The 21,404-nt window shown below is 40.9% G+C and overlaps 1 protein-coding gene across 1 annotated transcript in view; it reads right to left on the bottom strand.

Annotated features, from left to right (window-relative positions):
- Positions 1–243: 243 nt before the first annotated feature.
- Positions 244–21,404, bottom strand: part of GRM1 (glutamate metabotropic receptor 1) — a 222,482-nt gene continuing 201,321 nt past the window's right edge. The window contains exon 9 of the mRNA XM_081945642.1: positions 244–4,966. Within this exon, the coding sequence (XP_081801768.1) occupies positions 4,069–4,966 (898 nt within the window). The 3' untranslated portion in view covers positions 244–4,068. The remainder of the gene's footprint in view (positions 4,967–21,404) is intronic.

The following is a 21,404-nucleotide window of genomic DNA, read 5'->3' as shown; positions in this document are numbered from 1 at the left end:
AATGAAGGAATGATCCCGATGTTCAGCACCATATATGCAGACACAGGTTTTATCCTGAAAGAGTAGCTGCATGGGACATAAACAGCAAAAAGCAAGTTGGGTCAGCATATGAAATGATAACTTTTTTGAAAACAATTGAGTGATAGAAGTGTATGGTTGAATCAGTCTGTCAACATAATAGAGACTAAATCACTGAAATGATACTTTAGGGATATATATACAAATTATATTTTATATCATAATAAATATAAAATACATTAGACAATATTATAAAGATAATTTTAATTAATCATACAATAGGCAGCAAAGAAAACTTTTACAGATATCTCAGAAATTTGTGCAATGACATATTTTGTGAGATCTTGCCCTTCAGAGAGACAATTACTGTATCCGGTAGCTAGGTATCCAGTTCCCAGTTATGTTACAAATTAAAAGCTAATCTATGAAGCATTAATTAAATGTTTCTTGTAGCTATTTTTGTAAAATTAGTGCTTGTAGAGTCACCAGAACGGAATACAAATTGCGATCTCTAACTAGCACAGAAGTTGTATGACATACTGATTTTTATGTGCTTGTTGATCTTGTTACATTAGAAGTGGGAAAAATATGATATTATCCGTTTTCAAATGATGTTCCAGTTCAGATCAGTTGGTTCATTGTAGAACCAACTTAGCTAAAGAAAACTATATTCTACTACTCTATACTGCAGAGATATTTTTTGTTTTGTTTCTCTAGTTCATTTTAGTTTTCAGGCAGTACTGGATGATTCCCTGTCTACTATTCAAAAATTGCAGAAATCTTTTGACAGACATCTAGGATATGTATGTATGTATGTATGTATGTATGTATGTATGTATGTATGTATGTATGTATTGGTTACTGAAACTAGTCAATATTAATGGAATGTTCCTCTGTATCTCTAATGCCTCCCACTGTACTTCACTTTGTCTAGCACAGGTGTCAAACCGCAGACTGGATGCGTCATGTACTGGCCACGCCCACGTCTGGTTTAGCAAACAGGAAAAACATCATATGTCAAGTGATGCCATTGTGATGGCACGTGTTTGAAACCCCTGGTCTAGCACACTGTGCTTCAGAGGAGTTGGAGATCTTAAGGGGTAGATTTTAGAAAAGATAGGGTGGTCCATAAGAGGAGCAGAATTGAACATTCTGTTGCATAAGACATTTGCTTGCATAACCTTGGCTCTTGCCCATTTATAATTATTTGCTAAATTTCAAAATAAAAATTAACTTAGTTCAATGAAAATGTTAATTAGTACATGGCGAAAGCTGCCTTGCTGTCTTCACCTATTTTTACAGAATTGCAATGGAAAGGACTATATAAATTGCTTCTCTTGTGCATAAAGTACGGTACCATTGCTAGAATCACTAGAATCTTGGAGGTATAACTCAAGATATGTGATTTAAATACAAATAAGGTAAATGTCTTATATTTGAACTAGCTTTGATTAGTATGTTTTTTTCATGTACACCATTATATTTTAGTCAGTTTTAAAGAATTAGCTATAAAGTATCCCACAGTAGTTAGGCAGTAAATCAAATTCTCACATTCATTACAGATATGAAAAACCCACTGGCTTTTGGTGGTGGAATACATTTTTCCAAAAATCTTTTGCCTTTTCTAAAAAAAGGAACCAATGTGCAACTTTGGTGTGGAGGAACACAGAAGCTTTATATATCCCAAAAAGTTAAGTTATGTGCAGAGACATAAACAGCTTAGTTCTTGCCAGCATACCTCTGAATCAATTTTATATCTGCTTCAGATATTTTCTAGATTTTTTGGGGGGTGGCATAAAACCATTGGTGCAAAGCTGTCTTTAGATTTTTCAGGGTGCTTCAGAAAGATACATGAGGAACATCTGATGCTCTACAGGGGAATGGAGTTAGTCCTAAAAGAGCAAGTCAGAGCAATATGTGTAGAGACTAAAAAAGATTACTTTGATGGAGGTCCAACAAATGTTTGGAAATGACTCAGATGCTTCCTAATTCACTGAACTACAAAAATGAGGATCAAATATAAAACTGAGACTTGCAAAATTGGTGTCAGCCCCACTAAGTAGACCACACCAAGAATCAATCCTACAGAAAGGCTAAAACTACTTTTATTGAGATTGGCTAAAATAGCAGAACTTTGCAAGTCTGATTATTGCAACACTGGTGTCCAGAGAAATGACTTTTAGAAGGATATATAATCCTTCTAAAAGGATATAAAGGAATATTCCTCCAGAAAAGAAGAAACATTTATCTTGCAATTGTCCTTCTACTCAGATTCATCTAGGTGCAACTTTCTGGTTTTCCAAATTCTTTCTGCGTCTGGATTCTGATTTTAGTTTAGCTCTCCTTTTCTTAGATGACAAAAATAAGAAAGAAGGTAAAGAAACAGAGTGGGCACAAATCTAATCCAAGCATTGTTATTATTATTGGAAAATAAATCTGGAGTAGGTGGTGGAATATCCTGAAACTGAAGGAAATCTACAGAGCAAGAGTAGTAAAATAACAATAGAGGTTGATATCATGTTTATACAGGTTTTGCTAAAGCAGGAAAGAAATATATATGTATTTACCATGGCAAAATATATATTTTATGTTTCCAAAGGAAGCTAAACATGGTTTAAATATTTTTCTGAAGGTTCTGTTTAAGGTTTAATACTGCCATGTGCAAAATTTCTAAAAGAGATGCATTCTTTATTAATCACATTTCCTTAATTCACATGAAATAACAACTTATTGGAGCACTGATTATTTTCAACAGCATAATTCCACATGGTAAATATATCAGCAAAATCAAACACCCTGTTATAAGGGGCAGCTTAGCTCTTTAAAAATGTTTCAGCACGACATACAAATCTTCAAAGGTTTATAATATATTTTTAAACAATGCAATATAAAACATGATTGAAACATAAAAAATATTCATAATATATTTCTAGGAGAATCCTCCAGTGGCAGTTATTAGATATTACACATCACATGTTGTATAGTTGCATATATATACACACACATACACATACTTGCACACATGCGTGCACACACACACACACACAAAGACAGAAACATTCATTCTCTTGCATCTACTATGAATCTAATGAACCGCTATTAAGAATGACTTTTTGCTTAAAGTAGTAATTGTTGCTGAAAATATATGATTATTTTATATGTAGTTGTTTCCATAGTAACACAAACAAACCATCTAATTACATGGCAATCTCATTGGATTATTAAAGTTGAGTCAGTAACTATTGTTTTGCTACAGAGAATGTAGTGTTAACAGTCACCTGGCTTGCAGTCTTCTACCACAATGGCAAACCAAAGATTTCAAAACTACAGGGATTCTGGATTTGATTGTATCAATAAATTTTTCTGTGACTTTCTTATGCTTTACTCCAGGTTTTCTTTTTTTTAAAAAAATAGTATACAAGGGGAGAGGAGAATGCTAAATCAGTTTTTCTAAACATTCTTTATAACCTACATCCTAACATGCTAGGTGACTCTCCCCAACATAAATTTCAGGAGATGTCTTGCTATTTCCGCTTAAAAATGGTTTAGCAAAATATATTTTCTCCTTTCAGGCAAATGTTGCTGCATTACAGTACAGTCTGCTCATTCAGTGGTGGTGCACATCATGGAGACACAGAACGGTTCTCCTCTAATTTTAACATGGAGAGTCATATTCAAGTGTTGTCAAGAGAGTATATAATGTGACTGTGTGATTGCGAACACTGTGTTACTGTTACACTTCCTTTTTGCTAGAAGTTGTACTTGGGATTTGTGCTTTGTCAGAATTCTGATTATCTTCTCAGAACACACTACTCTTGAACACAATCACTTCCTTTTAAAACAACAAAACAAAACAAAACCACACATATAACAAGTAAAGAACTGGAGCCCTCTAATGGATTTAGTGCAGGATACAAATTTTTGCCCCACCCGCTACACCACGCTCATTGGCCTTCACTTACCCCAGGGGGCTTGTGCTATTTCTCCCTGTCCAATTAAAGCTCAGAAAGAAGACATGATCTATTTGCTTTCACCAGAGCAGCTTCTGTTCTACAAAGTGGATGAACTTTGCTTGTAATCCCTCAAAACAACAGCGGTGTAAGTTGCATTGGGAGGTATGCAAAGCACTGATTCGGACACAGGAGAACTGGGCACAGAGCTGCCCGAAGCCACTGAATCTCGAAAAGGAGATGGAGGTGTCAGTGCTGGTGAATCTTCTAGAGTAAGTTTGCCGGTGGCCTGCTCCTCTTCTTCCTCTTCCTCCTCCTCTAAATTTCCTGGCCTCTCATACACGTAATCTTGGATAAGCTTAAACTTTTCATTTTCTTCTTCTTCTTCTTCCTCCTCCTCCTCTTCTTCTTCCCCCTCCTCCTCTTCTTCTTCAGATGGGAGTGAAACTGGCTCTTTACTGAAAGTGCCCATTTGTAGTGGCAATATCTGTGGCTGCATTGCTGGAGAATGATATATGGGCCTCAGTCCGTTTCCTGCACCAGACACGGGCATTACAGCATTGAAATCAGGAATGCCCGTGGCAAATTTGTTGACCACACCCTGCAGCTGCTCCATAATGGATCGCGGTGGTGGAGGAGGAGGCGGTGGGGGTGGTAAGACTTTGGGACTCTGTATGTCCTCTGTTGCTGCCTGCAGTGGAGGCATCACTATCACTCTTCTGTGTACAACCATGGAAGGGCTACTCATTTGGCTGAAGTGCACTGACTCGCTTGCTTCCTCCTCCACAACATTGTACAAAGTCTTACTGCTGATGTCCGAAAAAGTGAGGCTCTTGCTTGGACCTGGATAACTTTTAGTTAGGGGCTTGATCACTGCTGTCTGATTGCATCCTAGCTCCTTATTCTTCACATGCACTGAGAGCCTGTGCCACATATGTTGCCCCTTGGGAATTTCTCTTCCACCTGGTTCAGACCATGACACAGACTTGCCATTAGAACTGGAAATAAAATAAAGATGGGTTTATTTACATTTCCATAGGCAGACACAGGCAACCACAACACATTCATCCTAGAAAATCCCTGTGGGTTCTGCAGTCTTAGTTCCTCCGAGTTGCAACTACAGTGGGAAACAGCAACTGTTCTTAAATCTAGAAGTCTGTAAATGAAAGCAAATCATTCCCTGTTAGCTTCAGATGTTGGAGACAGAGCAACATGCTGCAGAATATGCATGGCTGCCACCAGACACAGAAAGTAATGGCTCTTCATTCCCTCTCCCTGTGATGTTAGTAAGGAATAACAAATGAACTGATTCCAAGATTCTCTGTCCCTGGTTTATATACTTCCTGGTAGGAGATGCAGAGAAACATTGACAGCAATGACCGTAACAAGCATATTGTTTCTTTATTAAATGTTGTTAGGGTGAATGGGGTAAAATGTTCTTACTATCAATTATAAACAACAGCTTTCTTCAACCTCTCTTTCAAAAGTGAGCAACCCAGTGATGGGATTCAGCCAGTTCACACCTATTAAGGAGAACCGGTTGTTAACTTTTTAAGCAGTTTGGAGAACCGGTTGTTGGAAGAAATCTCACGTTGTTTTTTCCCACTTTACAGAGCTAATCCTGTAAGGAAGGCAGGAAGGAAACATTCTAGTGTCGTTTCTAGCCTATTCTTTATTGCCCTGCTTACAGAAACTGCCTTTCCTGTTAACCCTTACTAATTATTACATTGTAACAATTAAGGCAAAGCGCCCAGCGACGTGAGCAACGTTGAATTGGCCACGCCCACCCAGTCACATGACCGAGCCCCACCTACCTAGCGGGTCATTAGGGTAGAGAACTGGTTGTTAAATTATTTGAATCCCACCATTGGAGCAAACTACATTTAAGGAGGAGACGGGAGGGTGAATGGGAAATGGATAGGCCCATCTCCTGCTCTGTTGTCAGCCTATGATTCTGAACAAACATAAAATAAGTGCATGCACATAAGACATAGTTTCCAAAAATGATGCAGAAACTCAACTTCAATCTTTAAAAAGCACTCAACTTTATGATATATAATCTTTAATCTGTAACATTTGATTTGCATTTCACATGCAACAATTTCCACAACACATAAAAATTTGTCTGGTCTGATAAAAAATGCAATACAAAACTTTCTAGCTCCAATTTGTGGATGAGGAGAATTGCAGTCAGAAATATTCTCGTTCCATCTATTGAATTTTCTTCATTAGAGTTGTAAAGGTTTGAGGATTACCTTTCTCATGGCACACACATCATACAGCTGTGCTTGTGTACATACTGTGAAAAATCAGACTCACAATCTCTATGACAACAAATAAAACACAAATGCAGACATAACTAATACCTGTAAGTCTGTCATACATTTAGTAAGTATAAATGACCTTAAATACTTGGGGAAAAGACATCAAAAGCAAAGACTATCTGCCTCTTTGCTCTAGGAAACCCCCGCTATTTAGAAAGAGGTTACGGTCATGATATGGAAGCACCAAAAAAGTGTTGTAACGAGTAAGAACCAAAACAACAGTGTAGGAACACAAGACTTTAAGCAAGACTGTTACTTGGAGAATATCTTGGGGTGATGACGGCTTACCAGCTGTATTAATTACAATGACAGCTTTAGAGAGTTAGTAGTGGAATTTTTTTGTAGGCATGTTATGTTGTTAGACATTGTGGGAGCGTGGGATTACCAAACAGTCATGCAAAATAGCTTTAAAAGGCAGGTATTTCTGGCGATTTTTTTTCTATATCACATGCAAGTAAAATATTTTATTCTGAACAATGGACTGAAATGTGAACTCTGTCTGTGTGTGTGTGTGTGTAGCACATGGAGAGTCGAAACATTCTGTTGCAGGCTCTGTGATTCTCAGAGTAGATATTGCAATAATCCTATGCTCTATAAATTAGGTTTATGTGGATGTACAGTATCTATTTAGTACCTTCTGATGCAAATCACTTGCTTTGCAATGCACTATAGTTTCAGTACATTTCTCAATAGCTGATGGACATGCTGTTTGGCACTGTAAATGCTGAGTAGATAAATTTATATTTTATCTAGTGCTGTAGTTCTATGGATTGAAGCTATTACTCAAATGAAAGTCTATGTAGATATGCTCAGTTAGGAATAAATCAAGGCACAGAATACATTTTAGATGGAAATTTGACTCTAGCTGCTTTCATGTATAAGGCTGAAGTCTTTTAAATGGGTGTCACTGGGTTATTTAGTTGGGAAAGCTTGAGGGAAAGCTTCATGTACAGGATTTATCTATTAGAGTTATTGGAATTTTTTTCTGTAGGAGAAAGGGAACTAAACTCCAAATTTAGATGGGCAAGGACTTAGTTCAAACAATGTATTTGATGTTCAGAAAACAGGCCAAAGATGCTCTGTAAGATCCATGGGAATGGATTTTATACGTTTATGTAGGTATAGAATAGAATATAAAACACATTGCAATACAGAATATGTTGAACAGTAATACTGATTAATGCATATAAAACAACACTTTTAAAACATAACTTATGTTGGTATACACTCACAAACATACATACGTACGCGCACACACACGCACGCACACGCACACACACACACGTTCCTTTCAGGTCAGTGGGGCTGACTCCCAGGCAAGAATTTATAGAATTACAGACTTATATTACTCCATTTTTGAATTCCCCCCCCCCCTCTTGGCAGCATCTTCAGAATTTTATTTTAAATCAATGTTGACAGGAACTCCAGTTTCTGAAGTTTTTTTTTTCATGAGTATTATATCCCAACAAAAGTTTCAGTGATGACTTCAATCTTGTCCACAATGCTGATGACTAATAATATACCTATTTCGTTGGATTCAGTTTTGTTTGTCATATAATTTCCATTGTCATCTGACATACAAAGTAGAATCCAATTAAATGGGTACATTATATGTCATATAATACTGAGAACGGTTGATAATTGCTTTCAAAATTTCTACTGATGTTCCTTATATTGGATGGTTTGCATATAATAACTTTATTTTTTCAGCAGCATTTCCCCCCTCTGTTATCCTGCCTTACTTTCTTCTCTGTGTTTAATGTATTACTCTTTCTCCCCTTGTCTTTCCAACAATCTAGTGAAAGCTGATTCAATTCCATCAACATGATTTGAAATGTATCCTTTACTGCACAATTTATGTGGGCTCCCCCATGCAACTGTTTTTTTTTAAATGATAGCTTTTCTTGCTATATCATTGTTCTACTTAATAAACAAGTTTAACCCAGATCTAACCTGTGACTTTTAAAAAGTGCTTAGTTGCAAAACTTGTAATGTGATAGGAAAGAAGAACTATATAATAAGTAATTATTACTATTGTCCCATTGATTCATTTTTTTTGTCTTCAGAAATGGCCAACTATATGAAATCGTGTTCATCAATGAGTACTTTTTGTATTTGGTCTACGACTGAGTATTTTTGAAGCCCTCAGTAGGTAGGAAGCACTGGACACAGCCAGGATCCAGCTGAAGCTGCTAGAGAAAATGGACAGCTGTCATTGAAAGAAGACCAGTTCAGCTCCATGCAAAACCATGAACAAGAAAAATTGTGGGCTAAATTATGGGAAAGATAAAATGAACAGGTAAACTATTTTTTTCCCTTTTGCAATTCAGCCAGAAGATGTTGAAGTGACAACCATGAAAAACAGAAAAAAGATCCTCCAAAAATTATTTGACAGTGTCCTTGAAAGAATATATGGACAAGCAGGTCAAGGCAGTGTGAAAAATGGGACACATACACGACTTTTCTGTCATTAATGGCATGCACCATTATTAGAAATGAGAAAGTCATGAGAAAGAGAAAGCAATGGGTTAAAAAAAATACACCACTGTTTGTCATGCAGCTTTTCTTACACATTCACTGCAGTTTGGGGGTTTTCAAAGCTGCACATGTGCCGACGGACACTGGCTGGTGGGCGAGAATTCTGGCTGCCTCTTCCTGAGGATTGAAAAGAAAAAGATACCCAATGAGTGGTTATCCACATCCACATTCAGGGCAGTTGTACCACTCAGTAGGGTGCCGTGTTCCACCTTCCTTGGACATCTTGCCATTTCTCCACCATGTCGGCATTACTCAGGTTACAATTCTATGCTTGCTTACCTGGGAGAAAGCCCTACTAAACTCAAAGGGACTGAGTTCCAAAGAGATTTGTGCAGGAGTTGCACTGTTCATGGTTGAACTGCTTCCTTGCTTCCACACTTATTCCGTGGCTCTTTACACAACATTCCTCTCTTGATCACCTTCCTTATGTGCCTAAAAGCAAATAACCTTTGAATAGATTGAAATCTCTGCTGTCCTACAACAGTGCCCCCAGGGGCACGATCATGTGCACTCTCACTCTGCTAAAATGGGAGAAAAACAGGGGTGGGCTGCTACAGATTCACCTGGGTTTGGGAGAACCCGTAGCTAACATGGCTGATTCAGAGAAACTCCAAATCGCACCACTGGATAGCCCCTCCCACACCATCCCTCCCCTCCCCGGAGTTTTCACACGGCCCGTTTTGGATGCGAAGTAAGTGCAGAGGCTTGGGGAGTGGCCAAAACGGGCCTCGGAAGTTCTGGAAAGCTGGAAACAGGCCCATTTATGGCTTCTGGAGCCCCAGGGAGGCAGTTTTCACCCTCCCAAAGGCTCGAGGAAAGCTACCAGAGCCTCGGGAAGGCAAAAATGCTCCTCCCCGCATTGGTGCAGGAGGTCGACTAGGCCAAGCCCAGCATGGCCATGGCCACCCAGCAACCAGGCAGAGAACCCATTGCTGAAATATCTCTTAACCTACTCAAGCTCCTGTAAAAAATCAGAGGTTAAATGAAATACAATTCTACCAAATGATTATAGTGTGATGAGTAGATCAGAATCATTACAGGTCCCCTTAAACAGTTTGTCTGGCTACCCATGGGGAGGAAGGTTTAATTCCAGGCAAATAAACATTACATTTTTTTCTTCACTGGGACCAGTGGTTCTCAATCTTTTCTTCACCATGGACCCCCTTTAAATACTTTTGGTGGCCATGGACAATGGCCACGAATTCCCAAGACTTAACTCAAGACTTAAATCATAACATTTCTTCAAGCCTTTGCAGAACCCCCTGTAATGACATCGCAACCCCTCCAGAGGTCTGTGGACCACTGGTTGAGAACCACTGACTGAGACTATTGATTCAACAGAAGGAAATAGGTGGATGGCTAAACCAGAGAGATGTAAGTTGGTTAATAACTAATTTGTGGATTTATCTGCGTGTAATGTGCCTAATTTATTTAAGGATTGGTATAAAGTATGGATGCTTCCTTGCCTATGGACTGAATATTTCAAAAGAATGTACATACAGTATAATGGTTATTTGAAGAGTTGATAGTTTTACATAGTGCACTGGGTCCTCCATTTCTTTATCACATTTTCATCATTTGCTCTTGCCAAATGCCCTATTTTGGGCCACATTAATGAATATGCTAATCAATGGTTTGCTAGAAAAAAATAGTTATACCACTGTCAGAAGGGCTATGAAGATGACGAAAACAGGTGAAGTAAACAGAAACTACCACTTACCTGTTGATTTGTAACTTCCCATCCTGATAACATACTAAATTGTTGTGTAATATTATGAAATGCTCATAAATTTTCTATGCTCCATATGCAATGTTTCCAAAGGGAAACCACTGATCTTTATTCAAATGGTAGTTTGATTACCACTTCATCAATGAACATACATAGCCCTTTATTTTTACTACTCTGCCGTAATGACATTTTTTAATAGAAAGAAGCATATGTTGTGATAGGAAAGGCAAAGGTGGCAAGAAATAAGCTGGCTGTATTCACACAATACATAAAACCTGTTCACTGAATTAACATCATTTCCCTGGGTAATATACTGATTTATAAGTTAAGAAATTGAAACAAAAAAAAGCCCACCAAACAGAGATTCAAACTAGTCAATATTGTCACATGAATGCTGATGCTAGGCTCTTTCTTTCTGGCTAATCCTAGCTTCTTCTGTAGCAGATAAATGATTATCTCCAACCTGCATGGAAAGAGACAGCCTTGGGCACGTGATATTACAAGTCTTATTGACTGCACAAAACTGAAATGTGAAAATCTTACAGCTGCATAAGGTGTACTCATTTTTACACTGTTTCAAATAATTCTGCTGTTTAAGCCGCTTTAAGGCTAGGGGTTCACCTGCAGGAAAAATAACCTGGGATAAGGTTGGATCTGAGGAAAACATACCAGAAGTCTAAGCAATTATTCTTGCATTTTGAAGTATTGATAATTCAAGCAAACATAAATCTTCTCTTGATTGTTTACTGCAGCAAGCATCCATATTCCTGCACTGGGAGACATCTGCCCTTCTCTAGAAAATACTACATAAGAATCTTTATATCAGGGATTGGTAAAGTGATTTCTACAGACATCAGTGTATCCTTTTCCATTGCTCCCATCCAGGCCTCTATCTGTTTCTGGTTTTTTTAAAAAAATAAAAAAGTAACATATGAGCCTGACAAATGGAAGACAAAACAGTCTCTAAGTATTGTAGTTACCCGCAGTGGTATCTTTGGACCAGATATTTAGTTTTAAAACTGGAAAGTTACGGTCAAAGAGAAATTAATTTTAATATGCATGTGTCATTCTAAATTGGATTATAAATTATGAATAAAGGTTTGGTCTCCAGAGAAATAAACTGGATACTAGGTACAAGTGAAAAGAATTCTGTGTGTAATTCACTATTAAATAGCTACATTTCTAAATATCTTTCTTCCTTTTGCCTGCTTTATAAATATTTACAGGTCTACCATTACAAGGGAAGGTGATATGATATCCAGTCAAGCAAGAAATTAAATTATGTGCACATACACCCTCATGCAAAAACAAAGTGAACTTTTCATTCTAATTTTCCATTGTAATGCATTTACATCCTCTACCTTGGGAAGCACAGAAATGTCAGATAGTTATAAGCATCATTCATGAGTCCTGGTACATCTTCGGTCTCTCCTAAATGCTGAGCTTCATAATGCAAGTTTGTCTCATGCTACAGATCTATGCAATAAATTAGAGGTTTCAGTAACAAATGATTGCTTCAAGGAGCAAGGGAGAAAAAGAAGAGCCCATAGCTGCCTTCATGCCTACTGGGTTTACTGTCTCATTATAGAGCACTATTTTTCAACTACACAATTTCAAGATGCGTGGACTTCAACTCCTAGAATTCCGCAGCCAACAGAATGTTAGCAAAAGCTCTTCTTAAAAGATCAGTTTGATATTGGACCTAATTTGAAGGTGGGTGCCCTTCATTGGAGGCTTTGAAAGTGAGGCTAGACAGTCATCTATCAAAGGTGCTTTAATTGCATTCCTCTTTCAGGGGATTAGATCTGACGGCCTAAATATAACTGGTCATCATGTAAATAGTAAAACTTTGTCCAAGTCAGGAACTGCCTGGAAGGCCATACTCAATATATCACATATATACATACATACATACATACATACATACATACATACATACATACATGTATGGGATATATTGTTGTATTCTGGTCTTATTGTAGACACACACACACCCCCAAAAAAACCGAGACACAGAACAGGACAACGGCATCGCCCTCCTCCCTTACATCAAAGGCACCACAGATAAAATCAGCAAAATTCTCCACAAACACAATATCAAGACAGCCTTCAGCACTGACCCAAAAATAGCCAACATCTTAAGAAACCCCAAGAAATCCAGCTAGAAAACCAAGGAGTCTACGAAATACCATGCAAAATCTGCCCTGCAACATACATAGGACAAACAAACAGGAGAATAAATGCACGCATTGCAGAACACAAGAACGCAGTACGAAAAAAAGAAAAAAATCCTCCCATTTTCCAGCACCTTAAAGCTACAGGACATGAAATTAATTTTGAAGGAACCAGGTTAATCTCAAAAACTGAACACTTCAACAAGATAATAATTATGGAAGCTATCGAAATAGAGAAACACCCCCACAACATGAATAACCGTGACGATACCTCCCGCCTACCAGACATCTGGAAACCAGCCCTAGTCAACAAACGAGCCCCACCCACCACCCAGGCCATTACAACACGAAACAACAACGGACACACAGCCAGCACCAATCAGCACCAATCTACCAATCATGATACAACCACATGACTAATCATTCCACTTACTGAAACAAAGCCAGCACTCCATACATACCCACCAAGATTTATAGAAAGATGGCAGCTCCGACCACGCTTTAAGCCCAAAACCTAGCCTGAAGATGGCAAGTGAGACCTCGCCAAAACGTTGCCAAGGCAATCTCAATCTTACATGGGAAAAGACCCGAATACAACAAGACCAGCATATATATGTTTGTGTGTGTGTGTATGTATATAATATGCATATGTATATACATACACACACACACACATACACACACACACACACACACACACACTGCTTTAGTTTGTTTTACAGTGACTCCTGAAGGACTAACAACTCTTTGCCTAAGAAGATTATTCCTTATGCAAAGAGCAAAAACATCAGAGATTAGCTTAACTCAATCTTTTCCCGCATTTTACTCTGTGAGATGGTTTGCTCTACCAAGGGAAGCATTGCTGCTCAGACTTAAGACAAAGCAGCCATTACATCAATGGGCCGAGCAGGGAATAATGATCACTTGCATGCTTAAACTAAGGTGTAAGCCACAGCAATGTAAACCTACTTCGCATAAGTAGGTATTTCAAAGCAAACCAGGGCATAAGAGAAGTGGTATCTGTCTCAGGCTGACAGGATTTCTGTAAAATGAATGAGTAAAAACATTGGGAGCTTTGATTGTACTGTTCCAGCCACCATCTTGACTTTTGTGACAATACCCTGTGGATATCCCTGCAGGCTGAGGCGCAAAATGGTTTCTCTCTTTTTCAAATTTTCTTACAAAGGTATAATACCAAAAAAAAAAAAAAAATGCCAAGGCTTGCTGAATGCCCTGATATTGGTATCACACCAAAAGGGGAGTTTTCAGACAACATCTGGCCTGTTGTTCTTCCCATCACCTTGTTACCCATTTTGTCTTTTAAAAATTGGTTTTATTGTAATTCCTTGCTTTAATTGTTCTGAGTTGCTCAGAGTCATTGGGAGTAAGTGGCATACACATTTGATCAATAGATAGTTATGAATCTATAAAACGGCAGTTTTTATTCTCTCAGATCTTTGAAAAAGATGGAAATTCAGACAGCAAAGTCAACAGAGATGCAGTTTGCCAGAGAATTGATACATATTTAATGCAATATTTATGTGTCAGAGTGTGGAATACTATAGTAGTTGGCTAACGACACACAGCATTTATTAAAACCAAGTGGCTGATAAAATGGAATAATAGTAACTACATGATTATCTAAATGTTAGAAAATATTAGGAAAAATTATTTTGTTTTAATACTTTGGAAATTAAAAGCAAAAGAATCATATTTTGACCTAACAAAATAATTTTGCTGCTGACAAATGAAGATATCAGATAAAAATATTAATAATCACATGAAGCTAATGTGTTTATTTATTACAGAATTCTAACTGCTCTGAGTGAACCTGTGGCATTTTAAAAAGATTTATTTATTTATTTGTTTGTTTATTATTTTCAATAACCATCCAATTCAACCAACTGACTCTGGTTAATAAAAAATAGAAGAGCCTATAATATGTGAGGTGACTGTTAGCAAATATTGGATACACTGAGAAGTACAGGGGCAGGCTTTATTTGAGTGAGCTTACCCACTTCAATTAATGTAGAAATGTATTTACAAAAATTAATGGGTCCAAGGAATGCGTGGGTTGAAAGGTCTTTCCTGAGAAAAACTCTCTTTTCACTTAAGATTCATGTATTAGACCAAGAATACTTAACCTCCATATCCCTATCATTTCTCAGATAAATGTATTAAAATTAAAATGCATAAAATCAAATAGACAGCTATAGACTGCATTGCAAAGGAAGATGATTTTATTGAAATATAGTTATCAAATTGTTTAAAATGAGAAATCTAATAATATAGATGAAAATAAATTTCTTTTCCTACCCAAGTTCACGAATCCTGTACTAAGCAGCCACTCTTATTGACAGCCATGCTATAGATCAGAGGTGGGGAATGATGGCCCCTTTATAACTTGGCTGACTCAGGAATTCTGGGAGTTGAAGTCCACAAGTCATAATGGGGCCATTGTTCCCCATTCCTGTTGTAGATCATTCGGAAGTGTTAAGTCTCGAGACTATCATTGACTATCATTGCCAGCCCCTGATTGGTTGAGACGTGAGCACGCTGCTGGCGGGAGAATGCAGCCATTCTATTGGTTCAGCATTTGACAGCTCTACTATAAAAAGGGCTGTCAGCTGTCAAATGCTACTGTTTGCCGGGCTGAGGTTTGCCTTACATTTTGTCATGTTATACTGTTAATAAAGGTTGTGTTAGCTTCAACCTGCTTTGCCTCAGTTCTTGTCGGCCTCATTCTCCCTACAGAACACTGGCGACGAAGGTGTGATTAGGACTGAGGTAAAGGAAGAGCGAAGTCACTAATAAGAGCTGCCTCAAGTCACAGGCGACAAGAAGTCACTCCAAGGCTAATTCTTCAAGTTCCGTCCTGCTAAGGATGGCTAATCTATCGGCATTCACGGTATTCAGCCCGGCCGCTGAAACATGGGACGCATACCTCGAGCGGCTCGAGTGCTTCCTGGAGGCAAAAGACTTCACCAGTTTGTCCAGTGGCCATAAAAGAGGATATTTTCTCAGCACATGTGGCCACGAGATGTTTGGAACAGCCAGGGCTTTAGCAGCTCCTCAATCCATCCATTCGATGCCTTGGGAGACTCTTTTGGAGAAACTTAAAAATCATTACTCTCCAACTCTCTCACGCATAACCAGACGTTATGCGTTTAGGCAGAGGACCCAGAGAGAAGGGGAATCTGTGAGTGATTACATGGCTTCCCTCAGAACAGCGGCCCTGCACTGTGACTTTCCTGTGCTGGATGATACCCAGTTAGAACAGCTGGTCTGTGATATCAAAGACCTCAGACTTCAGCGACACTTGCTGGCACGAAAAGAGCTGAGCCTTCAGGCAGCCGTGGATGAAGTCACTGCATATGAAATGTCGGACAAATTCACTGCAGAAATTCAGAGATTTCTGCCACCGGCCACTCATGCCAGCAGGGGCCATGCTGTCCACCACAAAGAAGACGACGACGAAGACTTCTCAGATGAGGAAGAAGAGATTAGCCGCCTCAAACTGGCCACCAGGAAAAAACGGACCCAGGCTGATTTTTTTTACCTCAGGCGGGTTGCCTGAGTTCTGGCAGAAACCATGCAAGGTCAGTCTGCAGGTTCAAAGCTGCAATATGCCATCAGTGTGACAGGAAAGGACATTTAGCCAAGGTCTGCAGAGCGGCCATGCCAATCGATGACCCACCTCTGGAGCGCGTTTTGTCTAGACAATTCGTAAAAAGACTTCCCAAACACCGCGAAGACTGCTTTGCTATCACAGGTGACCAGCAGCACCCTGATTGGGCTGTCAGCCATGCGTCCCTGACTAAGCCTACCCATAAGATATACCTGACTGTGCGCATAGAGGGAGAGCCCTGCAAGATGGAAGTGGACACTGGCTCTTCCAAATTCCTGGTCTCTTGGGCTACTATCAAATGGATAGTGCCCAGCCTGACCAAAGCTCAACTCAGGCAGTGCCCACTTTGCCTCAGAGACTATCAAGGACAGCCAATACCCATTGTGGGTTGCGGCACATTCACCATAGTCAGCAATAACTTCCAGGGGCCTCTTCACCTCATCATTGTAGATGGCCATCTGCCCAGCCTCCTGGGGCTTGACTGGTTCTCCGCATTGGGGCTCAACATCTCCGGCATCCACTCCATTGTTTCAGATTCCTTCACCGCACTGGCCAGCGAGTTCATGGACGTATTTGACAACAAGCTCAGTAAATATAATGGGACCCCCATTTCTTTTAACTTGGACCCCCAGGTGGCGCCAATACGTCTAAAACCAGGAGAGTGCCTTTTGCTCTTCGGCCCAAAGTAGATTTAGAGCTAGATAAATTAATAGCACAAGGAGTGCTTGAAGCAGTAGACCACTTCCCCTGGGAGACCCGCATATTAATACCTATTAAGCAGGATGGTAGTATTAGAATTTGTGGGGATTTTAAATGCACCATTAATAAAGGGTTGCAAGCCAACCCTTACTCAGTGCCAATGGTTCAATATCTGCTCCATTCCTTGGGCCAGGGAAACATTTTTGCCAAGTTAGACTTGGCACAAGCGTACCGGCAGTTCCTGGTGGACGAAGCCACTGCCATGGCTCAAACCATCGTAACGCACCGGGGAGCTTTCAAATGTAAACACTTGTAATTTGGGGTCAGTGTAGCCCTGGGGATTTTCCAGAGCCTAATGGAGCAGATGCTCCAGAGGCTGCCAGGGCTGGTATCCTATTTTGACGATGTGCTTATATCCACTTTAGATCAAGCTGAGCTCGTTGCTAAATTAAGAGCAGTCCTGACCCATTTCTGCCAAGCGGAGCTGGAACTCAAACAAGAAAAGTGTAGGATAGGGGTCCTCAGTGTAGAATTTTTTGGGTATCTAGTTGATTCCAAAGGCATCCACCCTACTCCATCCAAGGTAGAGGCAATTAAGAAAGCCCCACACCCTTCTCTAAGGCTGAACTGCAAGCCTTTCTGGGGCTGCTTAATTTTTACTCCATTTTTTTACCCCATAAGGTGTCTTTGGAAGAGCCTCTTCATAGGCTCCTGGACTCCAAGATGCCGTGGCATTGGGGGTCTAATGAGCCCAAGCCTTTAGGGCAGTTAAGGATGTCCTTACATCCAAATATTTATTAGTGCAATACAGTGATCGCCTCCCATTAACTTTGGCGTGTGATGCATTGCCTTATGGCATTGGGGCCGTTCTGAGTCACATCCTATCTAATGGTTCAGAAGCCCCAATTGCCTATTATTCACACACGCTCTCAGCAGCTGAAAGAAATTACAGTCAGCTGGATAAGGAGGCCCTAGCTGCTATAAAGCAGTTTCACGATTACGTTTATGGTTGTTTTTTTCACTTAGTGACCGACCATAAACCCGTCTTGGGTCTTCTGGCGGGGGATCGCCAGACTCCTCAGATTTTGTCTCCAAGAATGTCCAGATGGACAGTCTTTCTAGCGGTGTATAATTATCATCTACAATATAGGCCAGGAAAAAACTTGGAGCATGCTGATGCCCTCAGTCGCTGCCCTCTGCCAGTGCCTGTTTTGGACCCTGCTCCTACAGTTTCGGTCCTCTTAATTGAAGAGTTGGCCATACCAGTATCTACCCGGGATATTGCCAGGCTCTCTGCCACACACCCCATACTGGCTGAAGTTGTGGACTGGGTGCGCAGGGGGTGGCCACAGGGGCCAGTAGATCCTGAGTTTCACCCCTATTATATACGGCTCTATTATATACGGCAGCATGAGCTGTCCGTCCCTAACGGGTGCCTGTTATGGGGCAAATAGTGGTAGTTCCCCCAAAGCTTAGGTCGCCAATTTTAACTTGCCTGCACATTGCTCACCTGGGCATTGTGCGCATGAAGGCTTTGGGCCGAAGCTACGTGTGGTGGCCCAAGATTGAGTAGGAAATAGAAAACTGGGTAGCCACCTGCCAGCAGTGCCAGCAATCTAGACCGGCTCCCCTTTCTGTGCCCATCAGGGAATGGGACATGCCCCAGGCTCCATGGGCATGAGTCCATTTGGATTTTGCCGGCCTGTTCTTAGGGCAGAACTTCTTGGTCCTTGTAGATGCCTACTTGAAGTGGGTGGACCTGGCACTCATGCCATCCACCACTTCGGAGATTGTAATTAGGGTGCTGGGGAAGCTATTTGTGACCCATGGGTTGCCTGACGTGGTGGTGACTAACAATTGGCCCCTGTGGGGACAGTTCACGTCGGCACCCTTCCAGATGTTTTTAGGCCAGCATGGCATACGACATGCCCCAACGGCCCCATTTCACCTGGCCGGAAATGGCCTGGCAGAACGAACTGTCCGGTTGGCTAAGGAGGTATTGGGCTGCCTGGGGCCAGGGAATTGGCATGACAAACTGTCCCAATACCTCCTGGCACAGCATACAACCCCGTGCCCAATCACCAAGCAAAATTCCGCAGAACGGCTTATGGGTCATCGGCTCCGGACAACCCTGGATCGGCTACACCCCGGTTATGCAGCAGAGAAAAGACCCCTTGCAGGCAACTCCACACGGGCCTTTAATGTGGGAGACCCAGTCTACGCCAAAAACTATGGGGCCAAACCAAGGTGGCTTCCCGGACAAATCATGCAACTAACTGGACCCTACTCTTATAAGGTCCAGCTCAGTGATGGGTGAATGTGGCGCCGACACATCAACCAGCTCAGACAGTGAGCCACCAGCACAGCAGACCAACACCCAGTGCAGGCCCAATCCTGCCCCGGGGAACTAATATCGACAGAGACTGCTCCAGCGCAGACAGAGCCGCACGCAACACCCCCCACCGATGCATTCTTGTCACCAGGCTTACCTGAGAATCCGGTCAGTCCCGTGGCGGTCAAGTTTCCCGCCGACTCAGCTGCGCAGTCTCCTGATGTTCCACAGGATTCTCCACCAGCGGCTCCTCCTTTGGCCACCGCCCCTGAATTAAGGCGATCTGGGCGGAGCCGACGCCGGCTGGCGTATTTGGCTGACTACGCATGTGCTAACTGGGAGGAGAGGGGTGTTAAGTCCTCGAGGCTACAACGCCATTGGCTATCATTGCCGGCTCCTGATTGGTTCAGATGCGAGCAGCCAGCTGGCGGGAGAATGCAGCCATTCTATTGGTTCAGCATCTGACAGCTCTAGTATAAAAAGGGCTGTCAGCTGTCAAATGCTGCTGTTTGCCGGGTCGAGGTTTGCCTTACATTTTGCTATGTTATGCTGTTAATAAAGGTTGTGTTAGCTTCAACCTGCCTTGCCTCAGTTTCTGTCTGCCTCGTTCTTCCTACAGAACAGGAAGCGAAGTTGCAATCCTGACTGTTGAATTAATGTATCAGTCCTTTTGCAACCAAAAGCTAATGGACTTGCTCTTTCCAAGACAAACTCAGACATGCACACGGCACACAAAATCTCTGTTGATTCCTCCTGTTCCAAACAAATGTTTCCAACATGTTTAAAATAAATCTTTGTCCCAAAGGAAATACTTTTTTCTCCTCCATTAGACCACCAATACAACTTTTCAAATCCTTTCATATACAACTCCCTGGTGCCTAGCCCTTTTCCAACTTGGCACTAGCAGCTCCTACAAACCTCTAGAGGCCTTGCATTTCAGAACAATTGTCTACCCACTCACAAGATGGGCCACAGTTTTCTATACAACTTGAAATGGTGTGTGGCACATTACCGTTGTCAAGCAATTATATCACTGAAATGAGCACTAATTCCTAAGTATAAACCTAGAAGAAAACTGTGCAATAGAGAATTTCTGAAATATATAATAAGTTCTGAAGCATATAAGAAAGTCCATATAAATGTTGTGGCCTGCCAGTGGCCAGCGGAGCTGGCAGCAGATTCGGACAGTGAGGAGGTTGGGGAGGAACATGAACCAGTCCTGGAGTCTGGGGAAGGCTCTGATGAGGGCTCTGTGTCGGAGGCAGAGGGAAGGCCAGAGCCAAATGCCAGTTATCAGTTTCCTTCACAGTCAAGACATCAGTGAGGCAGACGAACAGCTGGAGCCCATTCCCAGTGCGCGCATGCACAGACAAAGGGAACAGCTAAAGAACAGGGGTTGACTTGGGAGTAAGGCCAGATGATGAATGGCCCCTCCCAGAGGAAATATAAGAGTAGCGAAAGGGAGTTTGCAGGAGGTGATTACTTTGCTAATTGGTTAGTGACTCTCCAAAGATGGCCTATCAGCTCTCCAAGCCAGATAAGGTCTGTGACCGTAATTCTTCCTTTGATAGACTTTGCTGGCTGTGAATGAGCAGACTTCACTGTAAATTAATAAAAGAGTTTTTTGCCAGGACAAGGAGTTTGTTTCATGCTCTTGGGAAGCCTCGGTCAGAACAATAAAGCCTATTCATTAAATTGATTGAGTCTCAAAATGTGGGCAAATGTTTGCCCAACTTAGTGTGTTTTAACTACGGAGAACTGATCAGTTGAACCAAAGGAACTGTTAACCCATTGCTGAATAATAGAGTAATGACAATCATCTAAAAAAGAAAGTCTTCTTAAAGTTGGATTTGACAAATACCTATTGCCTCTAGCTTTGTAGACAAGATATTCAAGAAATTGTCAGCAATTAAATTGCAAACATTATTGTAATATATTGATTACCTTTTAAAGCCTATATTCAGCTGGCCCACTTCAGGGACACAATTACTCTTATATTTTCTTAGAGATTA

Source organism: Natrix helvetica (genome assembly GCF_964273705.1).
Source record: "Natrix helvetica genome assembly, chromosome: 2".
NCBI classification, from domain to species: domain Eukaryota; kingdom Metazoa; phylum Chordata; class Lepidosauria; order Squamata; family Natricidae; genus Natrix; species Natrix helvetica.
This window is presented reverse-complemented; position numbering and strand designations above follow the sequence as displayed.